Source organism: Rhinoraja longicauda, chromosome 27, assembly GCF_053455715.1.
Source record: "Rhinoraja longicauda isolate Sanriku21f chromosome 27, sRhiLon1.1, whole genome shotgun sequence".
NCBI classification, from domain to species: domain Eukaryota; kingdom Metazoa; phylum Chordata; class Chondrichthyes; order Rajiformes; family Arhynchobatidae; genus Rhinoraja; species Rhinoraja longicauda.
Window position 1 is genome coordinate 27,289,257 of NC_135979.1, and position 17,142 is coordinate 27,306,398.

Below are 17,142 nucleotides of genomic sequence, written 5' to 3' on the forward strand. Positions count from 1 at the left end.
GGGCCAAATGGCCTCCTCCTGCATCTATTTTCCATGTTGCATGTGTGTGTGTGACAATAGACAATAGACAATAGAAAATAGGTGCAGGAGAAGGCCATTCGGCCCTTCGAGCCAGCACCGCCATTCAATGTGATCATGGCTGATCATTCTCAATCAGTACCCCGTTCCTGCCTTCTCCCCATACCCCCTGACTCCGCTATCCTTAAGAGCTCTATCTAGCTCTGTCTTGAATGTATTCAGAGAATTGGCCTCCACTGCCCTCTGAGGCAGAGAATTCCACAGATTCACAACTCTCTGACTAAAAATACTTGGAGGACCCTGAAAATAGAATGATACAACTCAAGAACAGGCCCTTCGGCCCACAATGTCGATGTTGTACATCATGCCAAGATAAACTAATCTCATCAGCCTACTTATGATCCATATCTCTCCATTCCCTGCATATCCATGTGCCTATTGAAATGCATCTTAAACGTCACTGTCATATTGAGCTGCCCCACCATCCCTGGTGTTACAGGCACCCACCACCCTCTGTGCAAAAAATCTGCCCCACACATCTCCTTTAAACCAGGTTCGATCCCGACCTCAGGTGCTGTCGATGTTGAGTTTGCATGTTCTTCCCATCAATGCTACAGTTTTCTCCCACATCCCAAAGACATGTGGGTTTGAAGGTTAATTGGTCTGTGTAGGGATCACATAGAACTAGTGTGAATGGGTGATCGATGGTCAATGTGGACTCGGTTGGCCGAAGGGCCTGTTTCCATGCTGTCCCCTTTCAATTCAATCAATCTTATTATTCAAATACTGGCTTGAAACATTTGGTGCATTACCTCAGTAGGAGTCCGTGGAACGTCTTGCATGAAAGTCAGACGAAGAAATGACCCGTGATTTCCTTTCATTGAACATAAGAGCATAGAACAGTACAGCACAGAAACAGGCCCTTCAGCCATGATGTCTGTGCTGAACATGATACCAAGATAAACTCATCTCATCTGCCTGCACTTGATCTATATCCCTCCATTCCATGCATATTCATGTGCCTATCTAAAAATCTCTTCAATGCTACCATTGCATTGGCCTCCACTGCAACCCTAGGCAACACGTTCCAGACCCCCACCTCACACCACAGATATGATCTTTAAACTTTGCTCATCTCATCTTAAAGGCTATGGCTTCTAGCCTTCAGTTTATAATCTGTTTGGGAAATTCAGATTGACACTGGGGTCTCTGTGGTACAGGATAGGAGATTACGGCAACTTGATTCACTTTGAGTTATGCATTCTGCCTGAAATCATCTGATTACAGTACATCGTCACCCCCCCCCATGGACCCCCGACAGCTAATGCTTGCCCCGGCCCCTCTCTTCAGTTTAGTTTAGAGATACAGCGCGGAAACAGTTCCGTCAGCCCACCGAGTCCGCACCGACCAGCGCTCCCCTCATTAATAAAGTCCTGCACACACAGCTGGTTGAGCAGTTGCCTCACAGACCCAGGTTCAATCCTGACCACTGGTGCTGTCTGTGTGGAGTTTGCATGTTCTCTCCGTGATTGTGTGTTTCCTCCGGGTGCTCCGGGTTTCCTCCCACATCCCAAAGACGTGTGGATTTGTAGATGAATTTGCCCTCTGTAAATAATCTCTAGTGTGTAGGAAGTGGATGTGAAAGTAGGATAACACAGACTAGTGTGAATGACTCATCGATGGTTTAGTTCAGTTTAGTTTAGAGACACGGCAAGGGGACAGGCCCTTCGGCCCATCAAGTCCACGCCGCCCGTCGATCACCCGTTCACACTAGTTCTATGTTATCCTTCTTTTACATCTGCATCCGACACACTGGGGACAATTTACGGAGGGCCAATTAACCTACAAACCCGCGCATCTTTGAGATGTGAGTGAAAATCAGAGCACCCGGAGGAATCCCATGCAGTCACAGGGAGAACGTGCAAACTCCACATAGACAGCACCCGAGGTCGCGGGGTTTGGGTCGGCCCGCTGCGGTCCTTTCACCGTCCGGCGCGGCCTGGAACGTGGCAACTACAACAGCCTGGACGTGGGAGAAGACGGCAGGGGAAGAGAAATGACATTCTGGCCTTCCATCACAGTGAGGAGGTGACTGGAGGAGACTCACTGCGATGGATGTTTATTTATTTTTTGTGTTTTGTGTTGGTTGGGGTTGTGTAATTTGCTTATTTTATTGCTCTTATTGTTGGACTGTGGGTGACGAAGTCTCGTCCAAAAGACTTGTTTTTTGGATGACAAATAAAGATATCCTGAATCCTGAATCCTGAATCCTGAATCCTGAATCCTGAATCCTGAATCCTGAACCCGGGTCTCTGGTGCTGTGAGCCAGTGGTGGACCATCGGTGATCGATGGTCTGTGTGAACTCGGTGGGCTGAAGGGCCTGTTTCCATGCTGTATCCCGATACTAAAGCAAAACTAATATTCCTCTCTGACCCAGCATCAGGTTCAATCATGATCAATATTTCTCGTTGAGGCACCTTGCTCTGCCTACATTAGCTGTCATGTGGCTCACTACAAATGTAACCCAATTTCAAATATGCTGACAAAAGTATTAACTGTGTTTTGACGAGCAGACTGTTCTGAACGATGGTTTGTGTTCTGATCTTTGCTTCTGATGCAGACTCATTGGCCTGAAATTGTAACTCTCTCTCCCCACACGGGACCTGCTCAGTATCTCTAGACTTTGTTTATTAATTTCAAATTGCCAGCAGCCGCAGTTTCTTGCTTTTGTATTCTGCGTCCGACTTTGCTCTGCTCTCCCATGAATACTCTTCTGCCCAGCGCTGTTGACATATGTTCTTTCATCCCTTGTCTTCCTCCTTCTCTGAATAAGCTTTCCTTGCAGGGTAACTTTCTCGTTTGACTTTTTTTCATCGACTTCATTGCTATTGATCCTTTACATTCCAAGTCTGTTGTCAACTTTAAAAGACCCCCCTCAAACTTCAAACCACTTTCAAGCAAAATGTTGTAAAGACTTATCTTGACTTTAAGTAACCTTAAAACAGCATGAGAAAATACCACTTTAAAGGCCAAACCAATCTTTCAGGGTACATTGATCTTTCCCGTAGGTGCCTTTAAAGAAGTCTGCAGATTTAACTGTAGAATCCCCAGCCAGGATGGAAAATTATAAACGCCACTGCACACAAAATGCAGGAGTAACTCAACTGGTCACCCAGCTTGGCTGGAGGATACGAATAGGTGATGTTTTAGGTCATATGTACCCCAGAGATGCTTCCTGACCCGTTGAGTTACTCAGGGCACTTTGTGTTCCATACAAGATTCCAGCATCTGCAGTTCTTTGTGTCTACAAGCTCTGACGCACAATGCCCTTGATTATTAGTTTGAGGATGTAATACAGAGCCCAAGCTTGCTTGACCAAGTAAGGCAAAGTTCTTCGTTGCAACAAAGAACTGAAGATGCTCGTGAATATGCAAAAGGACACAAAGTGTCAGAGTAGCTGGGCGGCAGGGTGGAGCAGCAGTAGAGTTGCGACCTTACCGTGCCAGAGGCCCCGGTTCAAACCTGACTTTACTGGTGGTGACTTTACAGAGTTTGTAGGTTCTCCGCGTGACCTGCGTGGGTTTTCCCCAGGAGCTCCGGTTTCATCCCACACTCCAAGGACGTCCAGGTTTGCAGTTCAATTGGCTTGGTAAATTTGTAAATTGTCCCCAGTGTGTTTGATAGTGTTATTGTGCCGGGATCACGGGTCAGCACGGACTTGGTGGGCCGAAGGGGCTATTGCTGTGCTGCATCTCGAAACTGAGCTTGATAGTCAGCATCCCTGGAGAAGGTAGATAGGTGACGTTTCGGGTCAGGGCCATTCTTCAAACTGATTGTTGGGAGTGAGAGGTGAAAGCTGGTACAGGGGAGAGGCACGACCTGTGTGGCAATGTTTTTGATGCATGCCACTCTGTGTGACTTGGAAGGGGGGAGCAGTGCGTGAAGTGGTCTATGGGGAAGTGGTAAGACGAGGAGATGAAGCAAGGGTGATTATGCCAAAAGTCACGGCAGGCTAGTGAGGCCATGCTCTGTTTTATTATCTTCTTCTGGCTGATTGGGTTTAAGGGCCCATTTCCGTCCTGTGTGAACAACCTCTGAAGTCCAACATCCATCAGCCATTCAGGCTAGTCTATCTGTTACAAGCCATCGGCTCTGCAGTAAACCACTCTGGTGGAATCTGGCATGCTTTATGCATACCACTCTGTGTGTGAAAAATCCAACTACTTTCTATTTGACAAATATCTTTTGTGGGAGTAGGAACATATGCAGCATCTTTTTTCAGGACCACCAGATGTTGCGATGGTAATGAACTGTATCTATCTCACAATAAACCCCCAGGGGAACCTCCTCTCCTTGATCAAGAGAAATATAATCCTGCCCTGTATCTGGGGTTAAGGTATCAGCATCCTAGTCCATGAGTTAGTGTGCAGGCAGCGCACAAATTGGAAATTGGGTGCATGAAACCTTCGTAGATAGTTCCGTTTAGTTTAGGGACACAGCGTGGACACAGGCCCTTCAGCCCGACCCTGTCCGCGCCAACCAACGATCACCCCATGTACTAGATCCACCCTACACACGAGCGACAATTTACAGAAGCTAATTTACCCACAAACCTGCGAGTCTTTGGGACGAGGGACGAAACCGGAGCACCCGGAGAAAACCCACGCAGTCACGGGGAGAACGTGCAAACTCCGTACAGACAGCACCCGTAGTCAGGATCGAACCTGAGTCTTCGGCGCTGCATTCGCTGCAAGGCAGCAACTCTACCGCTGCGCCACCGTGCTGCCCAAATTAAATTATGAGTGAGCACGAACTTCAATTACACCCAGTATTGAGTGTTGGCGGGGGGGTGGGGTAGAGTTAACATGGGCTAAAGTGCACATGAATGCCTTGACATTGCTTATCTCCAGTAGCGAGGGCAGACGGTTTGATGCAGCTGCTGCTTAGCCTTCCTTTGAGAGGACACAGGGGAGATAGACAAGATCCATCCGCTGATCCTACAACTCCCGGCTCTGTTGCAGCATCAGTTAAACTGAGGATTCGTCTGATCCTGAGTTCTCTCAGGGATTGTGTGTTTCTTTTTTGAGTTTGAATGTCGTCTATCCACGCCCTCCAGAGATGCTGCCTCACCCGCTGAGTTACTCCAGCACTTTGTGTTTTACTCAACATTCCAGAGTTTGACCTTCTTTGTGTCACTATGACTTGGAAAGTGTGAAGTAGTCTGTGGGGAAGTGGTAAGAAGAGGAGATGAAGCAAGGGTGATCATGTTGAAAGTCGCGGCTTTGAGGCTAGTGAGGCCGTGCTCTGTTTTATTTCCTTCTGGCTGATTGGGTTCAAGGGCCCATTTCTGTCCTGTCTGACCCTGTATCTTTAGTTTAGTTTAGTTTAGAGACACAGTGCGAAAACAGGCCCCCCGAGACCGCGCCGACCAGCGATCCCCGCTCATTAACACAAGCCTACACGCACCAAGGACAATTTACACTTGTATCAAGTATATAAACCCAAGCCAATTAACCTACAAACCTGTACGTCTTTGGAGTGTGGGAGGAAACTGAAGATCTCGGAGGAAACCCACGCGGTCACGGGGAGAACGTACAAACTCCGTACAGACAGCGCCCGTAGTCGGGATCGAACCCGGGTCTCCGGCGCTGCAAGTGCTGTAAGGCAGCAACACTACCGCTGCGCCACCATGCCACCCCTGTAATATCTGTAACAAGCCAATCTAAAACAAGCCATCTGCTCTGCACTAAACTACTCTTGATGGAGTTTTGTAAAAGAAGATTAATTGTTCGGAACACAGATGCAATTAAAACAGTGACTCACACCCCTAGAGTGCTCATTAGATAATAAGCCAGGAACAATGGAACTGAGCAGAGCAAAGAGGATTTGCTTCCATCACTCCTAAGCCCGTTTGGTTGATCTCTTCCGTGGAGAAGGTTGGCATTGAAAGGTTGGCCCAAAGCCTCTAAAGGGACATTGTCCAAGTTCCTGTCTCTGATCTCTTGCACTCCCAGTGATGCTAAGTTCAACACGCAGACTGGGGGAACGTTGGTCGGCCACCTGCACAATGTCCATGGCAGTCATTTCACCTCCCCTTCCCATTCCCGCACCGAGAGGTCTGTTCTTGGCCTCCTCCGTTGCTACAATGAGGCCAAAACACAAACTAGAAGAACAGCATCTCTTATTGTGCTTGGGTAGGCTGCTGCCCGGTGGTTGAACATTGAATTGTCCATTGTCGGGCAAGCCGTTCCCTCTTGTGGTCCTCTCCCACTCCCCCCCCCAGCCCACCCACCACGCTGACCAGCACGGTGGAGCAGCGGTAGAGTTGCTGCTTTTCATCGCTTACAATGCCAGAGACCCGGGTTCGATCCCGACTACGGGTGCTGTCTGAATGGAGTTTGTACGTTCTCCCCGTGACCGCGTGGGTTTTCGTTGAGATCTTCGGTTTCCTTCCACACTCCAAAGACGAACAGGTTTGTGCATTAATCGGCTTGGTAGAATGTGAATTGTCCCTAGTGTGTGTAGGATAGCGTTAATGTGCAGGGATCGCTGGTTGGCGCGGACTCGATGGGCAGAAGGACCTGTTTCCACACTGTACCTCTAACCTAAAAGTAAACTAAACCATCACTGTACTACTACCACTTGCGAGTTCAGTCACTGGTATTGGATGTGCATGTGAATGGTGGTCTAGGATGCTGGCTGGAGTATAGCCATGCTCCAGTCTCCAGTCTACGTCTCAATGAGTCCGTGGGGCAGCTTTGCAAATGTAGTCCACAGTCCTTGTATATTGTGAGATGTTGTTCCCAGGATTGGCCGGGGTGGGGATGACTTTGCATGTCTAATTCCGTGCGCTGATTCATCTGATTTAATTCCCATTGCATTTTTGCGGAAACAGTTTGGTACAACCGAGAGACTTTTTAGAGGATTTCCCTGGTCGGCAAGGGTCAGTCACATTACTGGAGTCAGAAATGGGCGGCTCAGATAAAGTCACCAGATTTCCTGTGCTAAAGAAAATAGATAGAGTCAAACCTTTTTCCCCAGGGTGGAAGTGTCAGAGACCAGAGGCAGAGGTTTAATGCGAGGGAGGTAAATAAGATGTGAGGCGTAAATCTTTTACACAGAGAGTGGTGGGTGCCTGGAACGCACTGCCAGGGGTGGTGGTGGAGGCAGATATAATAGTGGCACAGACAAGGCTTTTGGATATGTAGGGAATGGAGAGATATGGATCCCAAGCAGGCATTTGAGATTTATTTAATGGAACATCATGTCCGGCACAGACATTGGGCGCCATGTGGTTGGTCTGTCCCTCTGTTCAATGTACTAATAAATCTAAAAAATATTTAGTTAAATAAAATCCCTTTCTTGAATCTATGTTTCTTTACAGATGTGGCATTCAGCTCATTTTATTTAATGGCATTGCAGATACGATAGTGGTGTTTGAGAAGCTTTTATATAGGCATGTGGCAAAGTAGGGAACAGAGGGATATGGATCATGCGCATGCATTTGTGGTTAGTTCAAATTGCCATCATTCTTTACACAGACCTTGTGGGCCGAAGGGCCTGTTCTTGTACTGTACTTCGATGTTCTAATAAAGCAGATAGTTCTGTTTACTGATAATTATGTCGTTTGAGTGGCAAGTTGTGTATTCACTGGTGAGATCCAGAAATGGTAGGGAGATGTCGGAGATGGTCCAAATATATTTAAGGGCAAGATGGAAATTAGTGGTGAAATTGGTGAAGTTAGTGAGTTCTGCATGGGTGCAAGAGGTAGCACCAATGCAGTCGTCAATGTGTACAAGAGGTATCGGTCTGAAGAAGGGTTTCGACCCGAAAGGTCACCCATTCCTTCTCTCCTGAGATGCTGCCTGGCCCGCTGAGATGCTGCCTGGCCCGCTGAGATGCTGCCTGGCCCGCTGAGATGCTGCCTGGCCCGCTGAGATGCTGCCTGGCCCGCTGAGATGCTGCCTGGCCCGCTGAGATGCTGCCTGGCCCGCTGAGATGCTGCCTGGCCCGCTGAGATGCTGCCTGGCCCGCTGAGATGCTGCCTGGCCCGCTGAGATGCTGCCTGGCCCGCTGAGATGCTGCCTGGCCCGCTGAGATGCTGCCTGGCCTGCATTTTGTGATACCTTCATTACGTAGTTTGACATGTACCATGCATGACACCAGCTTCTAATTCTTACTGTTGTTCAATTAACAGAAATAAAATTCCCTATGTTCCAAGGCACAATTTCAATTGTTTCTTCAAACCTTCGATTAATAGCCTGATTTATAAGAAAATGTGGGAGGAATCTGGTTGTTATACTCCTGATCACAAACCACAGTTAACAGTATGGATCGTTAATCCAGGAGCATCCTTTAATTGAAATTGTGAGCATGGATATGTGAAATTTAAAATAGATATCGGGCAGCTATTGTTCGCGGAGCGTGCCAATGATTGGGATGATCTTCTCGGGGATTAGTTATTAAATCCTTGGAATAGTATCGGAATAATGTGTGAAGGATTTAAGAGTTATTTCAGTCAGATGAATCAAAAGACGCCGTCAAGGGTAGTGAACATAGAGCCATTAGAATGGAGACTTCATCACTATTATCTGGAAGAAGCCTGTAATTGGGAATCTTTAGATTGTTAACTAATATTGAGATCGTGTCAGTCTAAGTAAATCAAATACAAAAATGATGTATAGTATCCATTAAAAAAAACCCAAGATTAATAGACAATAGGTGTAGGAGGAGGCCATTCGGCCCTTCGAGCCAGCACCGCCATTCAATGTGATCATGGCTGATCATTCTCAACCAGTACCCCATTCCTGCCTTCTCCCCGTACCCCCTGACTCCTCTATCCTTAAGAGCTCTATCTAGCTCTCTCTTGAAAGCATTCAGAGAATTGGCCTCCACTGCCTTCTGAGGCAGAGAATTCCACAGATTCACAACTCTCTGACTGAAAAGGTTTTTCCTCATCTCAATTCTAAATGGCCTACCCCTTATTCTTAAACTGTGGCCCCTTGTTCTGGACTCCCCCAACATTGGGAACATGATTCCTGCCTCTAACGTGTCCAACCCCTTAATAATCTTATACGTTTCGATAAGATCTCCTCTCATCCTTCTAAATTCCAGTTTATACAAGCCTAGTCGCTCCAGTCTTTCAACATATGATAGTCCCACCATTCCGGGAATTAACCGAGTAAACCTACGCTGCACGCCCTCAATATCCTTCCTCAAATTTGGAGATCAAAACTGCACACAGTACTCCAGGTGCGGTCTCACTAGGGCCCTGTACAATATTAACAAGAGTAAAAAACAGTGTCTTGCGTGTGCAATGTTTATGAGGAATTGTCAGCATTGTGAAATGTCTCAGCGATTGATGTTACGTGGGCCCGACAGCTCATTTCTCTTTGATTCATTGATTGAAAGGCACAGCATGGAAACAGGCCCTTCGGCCCACCGAGTCCATGCCAACCATCAATCCCCCGTTCACGCTAGTTCTACGTTATCCCACTTTCTCATCCACTTCCCACACCCAGAGGGCCAATTAACCTGCAAACCCGCACGTCTTTGGGTTGAGGGAGTACCTGGGGGAAACCTAGACAGTCACAGGGAGAACAGGGAGAAACTCCACAGAGACTGCTGCCTGTCCCACTGAGTTACTCCAGCTTTTTGAATGGATGAATGAATAAGTTTATTGGCCAGGTATGTGCATATACAAGGAATGTACCTGGGTGCGCCCACTCACAAATGACAACACAAACATACAGTTAACAATTAGGAATAAAGCATATTCTTATTCTACTGTGTCTATATAACTGGTGTGAATGGGTGATCAATAGTTGGCTTGGACTCTGTGGGCCAAAAGGAGTGTTTCCATTCTGCATCTTTCAAACAATCAATCTTTCAACGTGGAACGACATAAACTTGCTGTAAAATCAAAGATATCAATCAAAAGAGATAGTTGGAGCTTTGCACTAACCTTGTTAGATGTAAGATGCTTTTGTGACCTTATCTGTAAATAGTTGTGCATGAATGCTGGCCGTCAGCTTGTAGTCAGTAGCCTGCAACAATCATACATTGTTCTTGTTATTGTTATTGCTCTTTTATGTGGAAAACCTTTTGCACTTGTTATTTGAAACCTCTCTGCTTTCACACAGGAGCAGAATGATCAGAGTTACTCAACTGTGAAGACATCGTCGACGACTCTGACCATCAATAACCTGAAGCCTGGAACACTCTACATATTCCAAGTCCGAGCCTTCTCTTCATCCACGGACTATGGAACCTACAGCCCCAGTATTGAGGTGCAGACTTTAGGGGAGCGTAAGTAGTACTGAAAGGAGACAAAAAAAAAGAGCCTTTCTCATTTTGTATGATTTGCTTTAGTTTGGCGACACAGTGGGCTATTTTTGGCTCCAATAAAGATGCGATTTAAATGGAATTCGTTGTTGTATTAAATTCCTCTGTAGCCGCCCTCAGCCCATTGAGATTCTTCTCCAGTTTAGGGTTCTCGATCGTCCCCAAACTTAGACACTCCCAAGTAACAACACTGCTAGCAGTCACCAAGGCTTTGCTTTCTACAAAGTTCTCCCTAAAACTCTCCATCACTCTGTCCCCTCTGAAGACCTGCTTTAAAACCTATGACTGACCAAGCCTTTGGTCACTTAAACATAGAAACATAAAAAATAGGTGCAGGAGTAGGCCGTTCGGCCCTTCGAGCCAGCACCGCCATTCAATATGATCATGGCTGATCATCCAAAATCAGTACCCCGTTCCTGCTTTTTCCACATATCCCTTGATTCTTGGTCACTTCCCCTAATACACACTTATACACACTTGCCCTAATACACACTTATCAGTGCATTTTTGAATGGTAACATTACTGGTGACACACTTATGTTGTGCCAATGGTTGTATCTTAAGGAAGAACATAGAACAGTGCAGAATGTATAGACAAAGAACTGCAGATGCTGGTTTAGACCAAAGATGGACCCAAAGTGCTGGAGTAACTCGACGGGTCAGGCAGCATCTCTGGAGAAAAATGATGGGCAACGTTTCAAGTAGAATCCTGACCTGAAATGTCACCCATCCTTTTTCTCCTGAGATGCTGCCTGACCCGCTGAATCACTCCAGCACTTGTATCTATCTTTGGCATAGAACAAACAGTACAGGACAGGAAAGGGACCTTCAGCCCACAGTGTCTATGCCGAACATAATGCCAGAATAAACCCATCTCCTCTGCCTGCACATGATCCATATTCCTCCAATTCCCTCCATGTCCATGTGCCTGTCCAAAAGCCTCCTCAACGACACAATCCTATCTGCCTCCACGTTGGACACGTTAGAGGCAGGAAACATGTTCCCAATGTTGGGGGAGTCCAGAACCCGGGGCCACAGTTTAAGAATAAGGGGTAGGTCATTTAGAACGGAGATGAGGAAAAACATTTTCAGTCAGAGAGTTGTGAATCTGTGGAATTCTCTGCCTCAGAAGGCAATGGAGGCCAATTCTCTGAATGCATTCAAGAGGGAGCTAGATAGAGCTCTTAATGATAGCGGAGTCAGGGGGTATGGGGAGAAGGCAGGAACGGGGTACTGATTGAGAATGATCAGCCATGATCACATTGAATGGCGGCGCTGGCTCGAAGGGCCGAATGGCCTCCTCCTGCACCCATTGTCTATTGTCTACCAACACTCCTGGCAACACATGCTGGGCACCACTCTCTGTGTTAAATAAACTTGCTCATCTTCCTTAAATGTTGCCCCCCCTCTCAACTTAAAGCTATGCTCTCGAGTCCTTGACATTTCCACACAGGGAAAAGGGATCTGTCTGTCTACCCTATCTATGCCTCTCACAATCTTATGTACTTCTACCAGGTCTCCCCTTCAGTCTCCGGCTTCTGGAGCAAACAATCCAAGTCTGCCTCATCTCTCCTTGTAGCATTCTGGTGAGCCTCTTCTGCACCCCCCTCTCCTCTCTTGGATTCTACTCAGTCCACAGTTTGATCACGTTACATATCTGGTAGACAACTGTTCTTACTAAATGCAAGAGAAAAAAACGTAATTATCCTTCATGCTAATCTTATAAAAGGAAAATAATAGCTGCTGATTCATTCGTGCTCTTGGTCTGCACAATGATTAGCTCTTATTATAATTCTAATGAGGACATTAAAGTCCATGTCTTTATTTTATCTGCAACAACGAAGCCATTTTACCTTTTCAAAGGAGGTGATTTCAGATCTGGGGTCTCACTGTGCAAAGAGATGCATTTGGCTTCCGCACTATAAACAGTAAAAGGTGTCACCTCGTACTAATTAGCTCAGTGAAACCTTTTGCACACATGCCTGTGGAGACACACGTAAAGGCAGCACAGAACAAGGTTTTCCGGGTGAACACTTGTGTTCTATTCCATGTACATAAACCTGTGTACAAAATCGGGAATTACCACAGATCTCATATGTTTAAAAGTCTATCGCGTCATAGAGTGATACAGTGTGGAAACAGGCCCTTCAGCCCGACCTTCCCACACCGGCCAACATGTCCCACCTACACTAGTCCCACCTGCCTGCATTTGGCCCACCTCCTTCTAAACCTATCCTATCCATGTACCTGTTCAAATGTTTCTTAAACGTTGGGATAGTCCCAGCCTCAGCTACCTCTTCCGGCAGCTCCTTCCATACACCCACCTCCCTTTGTGTGAAAAAGTTACCCCTCAGGTTCCTATTAAATCCTTCCCCCCTCACCTTAAACCTTTGTCGTCGGGTTCTTGATTCCCCTAGTCTAGGCAGGAGACTCTGTGTGTCTACCTGATCTATTCCTCTCATGATTTTGTTCACCTCTGTAAGATCACCTATCATCCTCCTGCGCTCCAAGGAATAGAGTCCTAGCCTGCTCAACCTCTCATTACAGCTCAGGCCCTGGAATCCTGGCAACATCCTCATCAATCCTATCTGCACCCTTTCCAGCTTGACAACATCTTTCCTATAATGCAAAATGTTATTCTAGGTACAGGTACCCCTCCAAAAGCAACTCACTGTCCTGCTATTAAATATCAAGTTATTTTGTTCTGTAATTTGCAAAGACATGATTAGCTAACCTGTGCGGTTTTGGTTTTGTTAAATGTCCCCTCATCTCTTTCACTTGAAGGCTGTTTCCATAATTCACATATATTGAGCTTCTGCACAGTTATAATTTTCATCTCTCTCTGGGAAAGCCAGGGATTGTTTCACCAATAAAGCCAATGCTACGGTGTGACCTTGTACAGCCCCTTAAAATTACGGAAGAGAAGATGTGGCAAAGATCATTCCTGTCCGAGAACGATCCCAAACCAGGGGGCCTATTAAGTGCGCAGCCATCTGGTAGTTTGATTGTGGAGCTTTCTTCCCAAATGAGATGGTGATGGTTTGCGCAGGGACCACGTTAAGGACACAAAAGGAAAGGATGTGTCAACAGGGTGGCATCTGGGGAACAAACAATTGCACAGAATGGCCTCTCTCCGTGTTCAAGAGTCGACTCAGTGTAATGGCATGAAAGCCCAAGCCATTGGATTTGCTTGAGTTTGTGGTCATGAAGAAGGACCATGCCTTCCTTCCCAATACGGGCGGCACAGTGGTATAGGTGGTAGAGCCGCTGCCTCGCAGCGCCAGCGACCCAGGTTCCATCCTGACCTTGGGTGCCGTCTGTGTGGGGTTTGCACGTTCTCCTTGTGACCACGTGGGTTTCCTCCGGGTGCTCCGGTTTCTCCCAAATCCCAAAGACGTGCAGGTTTGTAGGTTAATTGGCCCACTGTAAATTGCTTCGAGTGTGTTAGTGGTGGATGACAAAGTGGGATAACGTAGAACTAGTGTGTACGGGTCATCAATGATTGGCTTGGACGAGGTGGGCCAAAGGGCCTGTTTCCATGCTGTATCTCTAAACTATGGCACAGCGGTAGAGTTGCTGCCTTACAGCGAATGCAGCGCCAGAGACTCAAGTTCGATCCCGACTACGGGCGCTGTCTGTACGGAATTTGTACGTTCTCCCCGTGACCTGCGTGGGTTTTCTCCGAGATCTTCGGTTTCCTGCCACACTCCAAAGACGTACAGGTATGTAGGTTAATTGGCTTGGTGAATGTAAAAAATGTCCCTAGTGGGTGTAGGGTAGTGTTAATGTGCAGGGATCGCTGGGCGGCGCGGACCCGGTGGTCCGAAAGGGCCTGTTTCCGCACTGTATCTCTAAACTAAACTAAACCTAAAGGAGGTGTTACATGCCACATAAAGGGATACTTCATAAGAAATGCTCTATTCTTTCAGAGACGGAAGCAAAGTGCAAGTATACCGAGTATAGCAGTGTCAATTGGAGAAGCAACCACAAAATACTTGCAATTAGACTGATGGCAGGTCTTCCTGGAGTACTTAACTTTACATTGAGTGCCTGGGGTGCTGCTTTTATCAGTTATCAACTTACTGTTGTCCTGTGTACCTGGAAACAGTGAGAAACTTTGTGTGCATGTCATCCAGACCAATCACACTATACATGAGTATAATCAAGCCATAGACTAGTGCAGCAGGTAATGCAAAGAGAAAAACAACAGAGTGCAGAATATAATCTAGAATGTTACAGCATTACACTTAGAGAAATCGCAGGTTAAAAAAAGATGTGCAATGTCCAGTGAGGTAGGTTGGAAGATCGTGACGAGACCTTAGCTTATGGGAGGACCATTCAGTAGTCTGATAGCAGCAGGGAAGAAGGTTTAGTTTAGTTTGGAGAATACAGCGCAGAAACAGGCCCTTTGGCCCATATCGTCCAAGCCAATCATTGATGACTCGTACACATTAGTTCTACATTGCCGCCCAGCAATCTCCGAACACTAGCACTATCCTACACACGAGAGACAATTTACAATGCAATACAATACAATATCTTTTATTGTCATTGTACACGTACAACAAGATTGAGAATGACACTTCCGTATCGATGCTATAACATATATAAATAAATCACGGCGAAATAGGGGGGGAGGGAAAAAGGAAAAAAGGGGGAACAGAGTAAAGTGCAAAAAAAAGGTTCATGCAGGGGTCAGTTGTGCCAGGTGACCCTGGGGGCAGAGACACATCATGGGGGACACTCAGCAGGACTGATTCAGAGCAGCTGTAGCTCTAGGGATGAAGCTGTTCCTTAGTCTGGTGGTGCGGGCGTAGAAGGCTTTGTAACGTCTGCCAGATGGGAGTAGTTCAAACAGACGGTGGCATGGGTGTGTGGAGTCCTTGTAGATGCTGGTGGCTTTCCTGAGGCAGCGTGCATTGTAGATGTCCTCCAGGGCTGGCAGCTGTGTGCCAATGATCCTCTGCGCTCTGCAGACGAGCTTTCCTGTCCGCTGCCGTGCAGCTGAGATACCACAATCTTTACCGAAGCCAATTAACTACAATTCTGTACGTCTTTGGCGTCTGGGAAGAAACCGGAGCACCCGGGGAAAACCCACGCAGTCACGGGGAGAACGTGCAAACTCTGTACAGACAGCACCCGTAGTAAGGATCGAACCCTGGCTTCTGGCACTGTAAGGCAGCAACTATCGCTGCCTCGCACTGCCAACCCTGTTCCTGAACCTGGCGATACATGTTTTCAAGTCTTTATATCTTCTGCCTGATTGGAGAGGGGAGAAGTGATTCAAGAATCACAAGTGTTTAGTCAAGAGTTAAACAAAGAGTCTTTCATTGTCATATGTAATGCAATAAATGTTTTACTTGCTACAACTATACAGGCCCATTAATGCAAAGCATACAAATAAATTTACAACAATCAATAATACAATAATTTAATCATCAGTAATGCTAGATAATTGAACCGTAACAGTGCAAAATCGACGTCTGTTGTGTAATCAAAACAAAGTCCATGGAAGTTCAGAGTTGCTGAGATAGGATTGTCGTTAACGATGTGCAATATTCAAGGGCCTCGTTGTTGCTGGGAAGAAGTTGTTCTTGATCCGAGAGGACTCTGTTCACTGTTCGTGTAGCTTCTTCCTGATGGTTGTGGTGAGATGTGGGTGTGGCCCGGGCGTTGTGGGTCTTTGATGATATTGGCTGCCTTTTTGAGGCAGAGCCTCCTGTACATCCCATTGATGGTGGGGACGTCAGTACCTCTGATGCCCCCCACTTTCTGCAACCTTCATCGTTCTTGGATGTTCAAGTTACTGAACCAGGAGGTGAGGCAAACAGTCAGTATGCTGTCTCCTGTTCAACTGTGAAACCTCGATAGAGTTTTCTCAGTGACCCACCAAATCCTGTCAGGATCAAAGACATTGATGGGCTTTCCTTGCGATGGCATCATTGTGCTGGGCTCAGGACAGATCTTCAGGGATATGAACACCAAAGAACCTGAAGCTGTTAACTCCTCCAACGCCATTTGGTCGACGAAGGCAGATTGATGGATTACCAACTTTCCGGGCGGGGAAAGATCAAAAGGCATAGCTTTAACACGAGAGCAGCGAAGTTTAGAGATTGCAGAGCACGTTTTATACATCGAGAGTGGTGGGTGTCTATAATGCGTGGTGTTGGAGGCCGATACAATAGTGGCATTTAAGAGATATGGACCATGTGCAGGGGGAATAGATGAGTTTAACTTTGCATCAAGTTTGGCATGGACATTGTGGGCCGAAGTATCTGTTCCAGTCCTGCACTGTTCCTTGTTCTATCTTTTATGTTCTAACTTGCCTTCACATGGAGTCACAGTGGTGATGAGGGTAGAAAGGGAAGTACGAAGAGTGTCACGGTGACACAACGCTAGAGTTGCTGCCTGACAGCGCCGGAGACCCGGGTTCGATCCTGACTACAGAGTGTGGACGTTCTCCCTGTGACCACGTGAGATACCTCCGGGTGCTCCGGTTTCCTCCCACAGTCCAAAGATAGACAATAGACAATAGACAATAGGTGCAGGAGGAGGCCATTCGGCCCTTCGAGCCAGCAACGCCATTCAATGTGATCATGGCTGATCATTCTCAATCAGTACCCCGTTCCTGCCTTCTCCCCATACCCCCTGACTCCGCTATCCTTAAGAGCTCTATCTAGCTCTCTCTGGAATGCATTCAGAGAATTGGCCTCCACTGCCTTCTGAGGCAGAGAATTCCACAGATTCACAACTCTCTGACTGAAAAAGTTTTTCCTCAT

At 46.8% G+C, this 17,142-nt stretch overlaps 1 protein-coding gene across 1 annotated transcript in view; it reads left to right on the top strand.

The window, feature by feature from the left end:
* The window catches only part of epha10 (EPH receptor A10), a 510,644-nt gene that overhangs the window by 397,548 nt on the left and 95,954 nt on the right, over positions 1-17,142 (top strand). Inside the window, exon 7 of the mRNA XM_078423327.1 lies at positions 10,162-10,327. Coding sequence (XP_078279453.1) covers positions 10,162-10,327 — 166 coding nt within the window. The remainder of the gene's footprint in view (positions 1-10,161; positions 10,328-17,142) is intronic.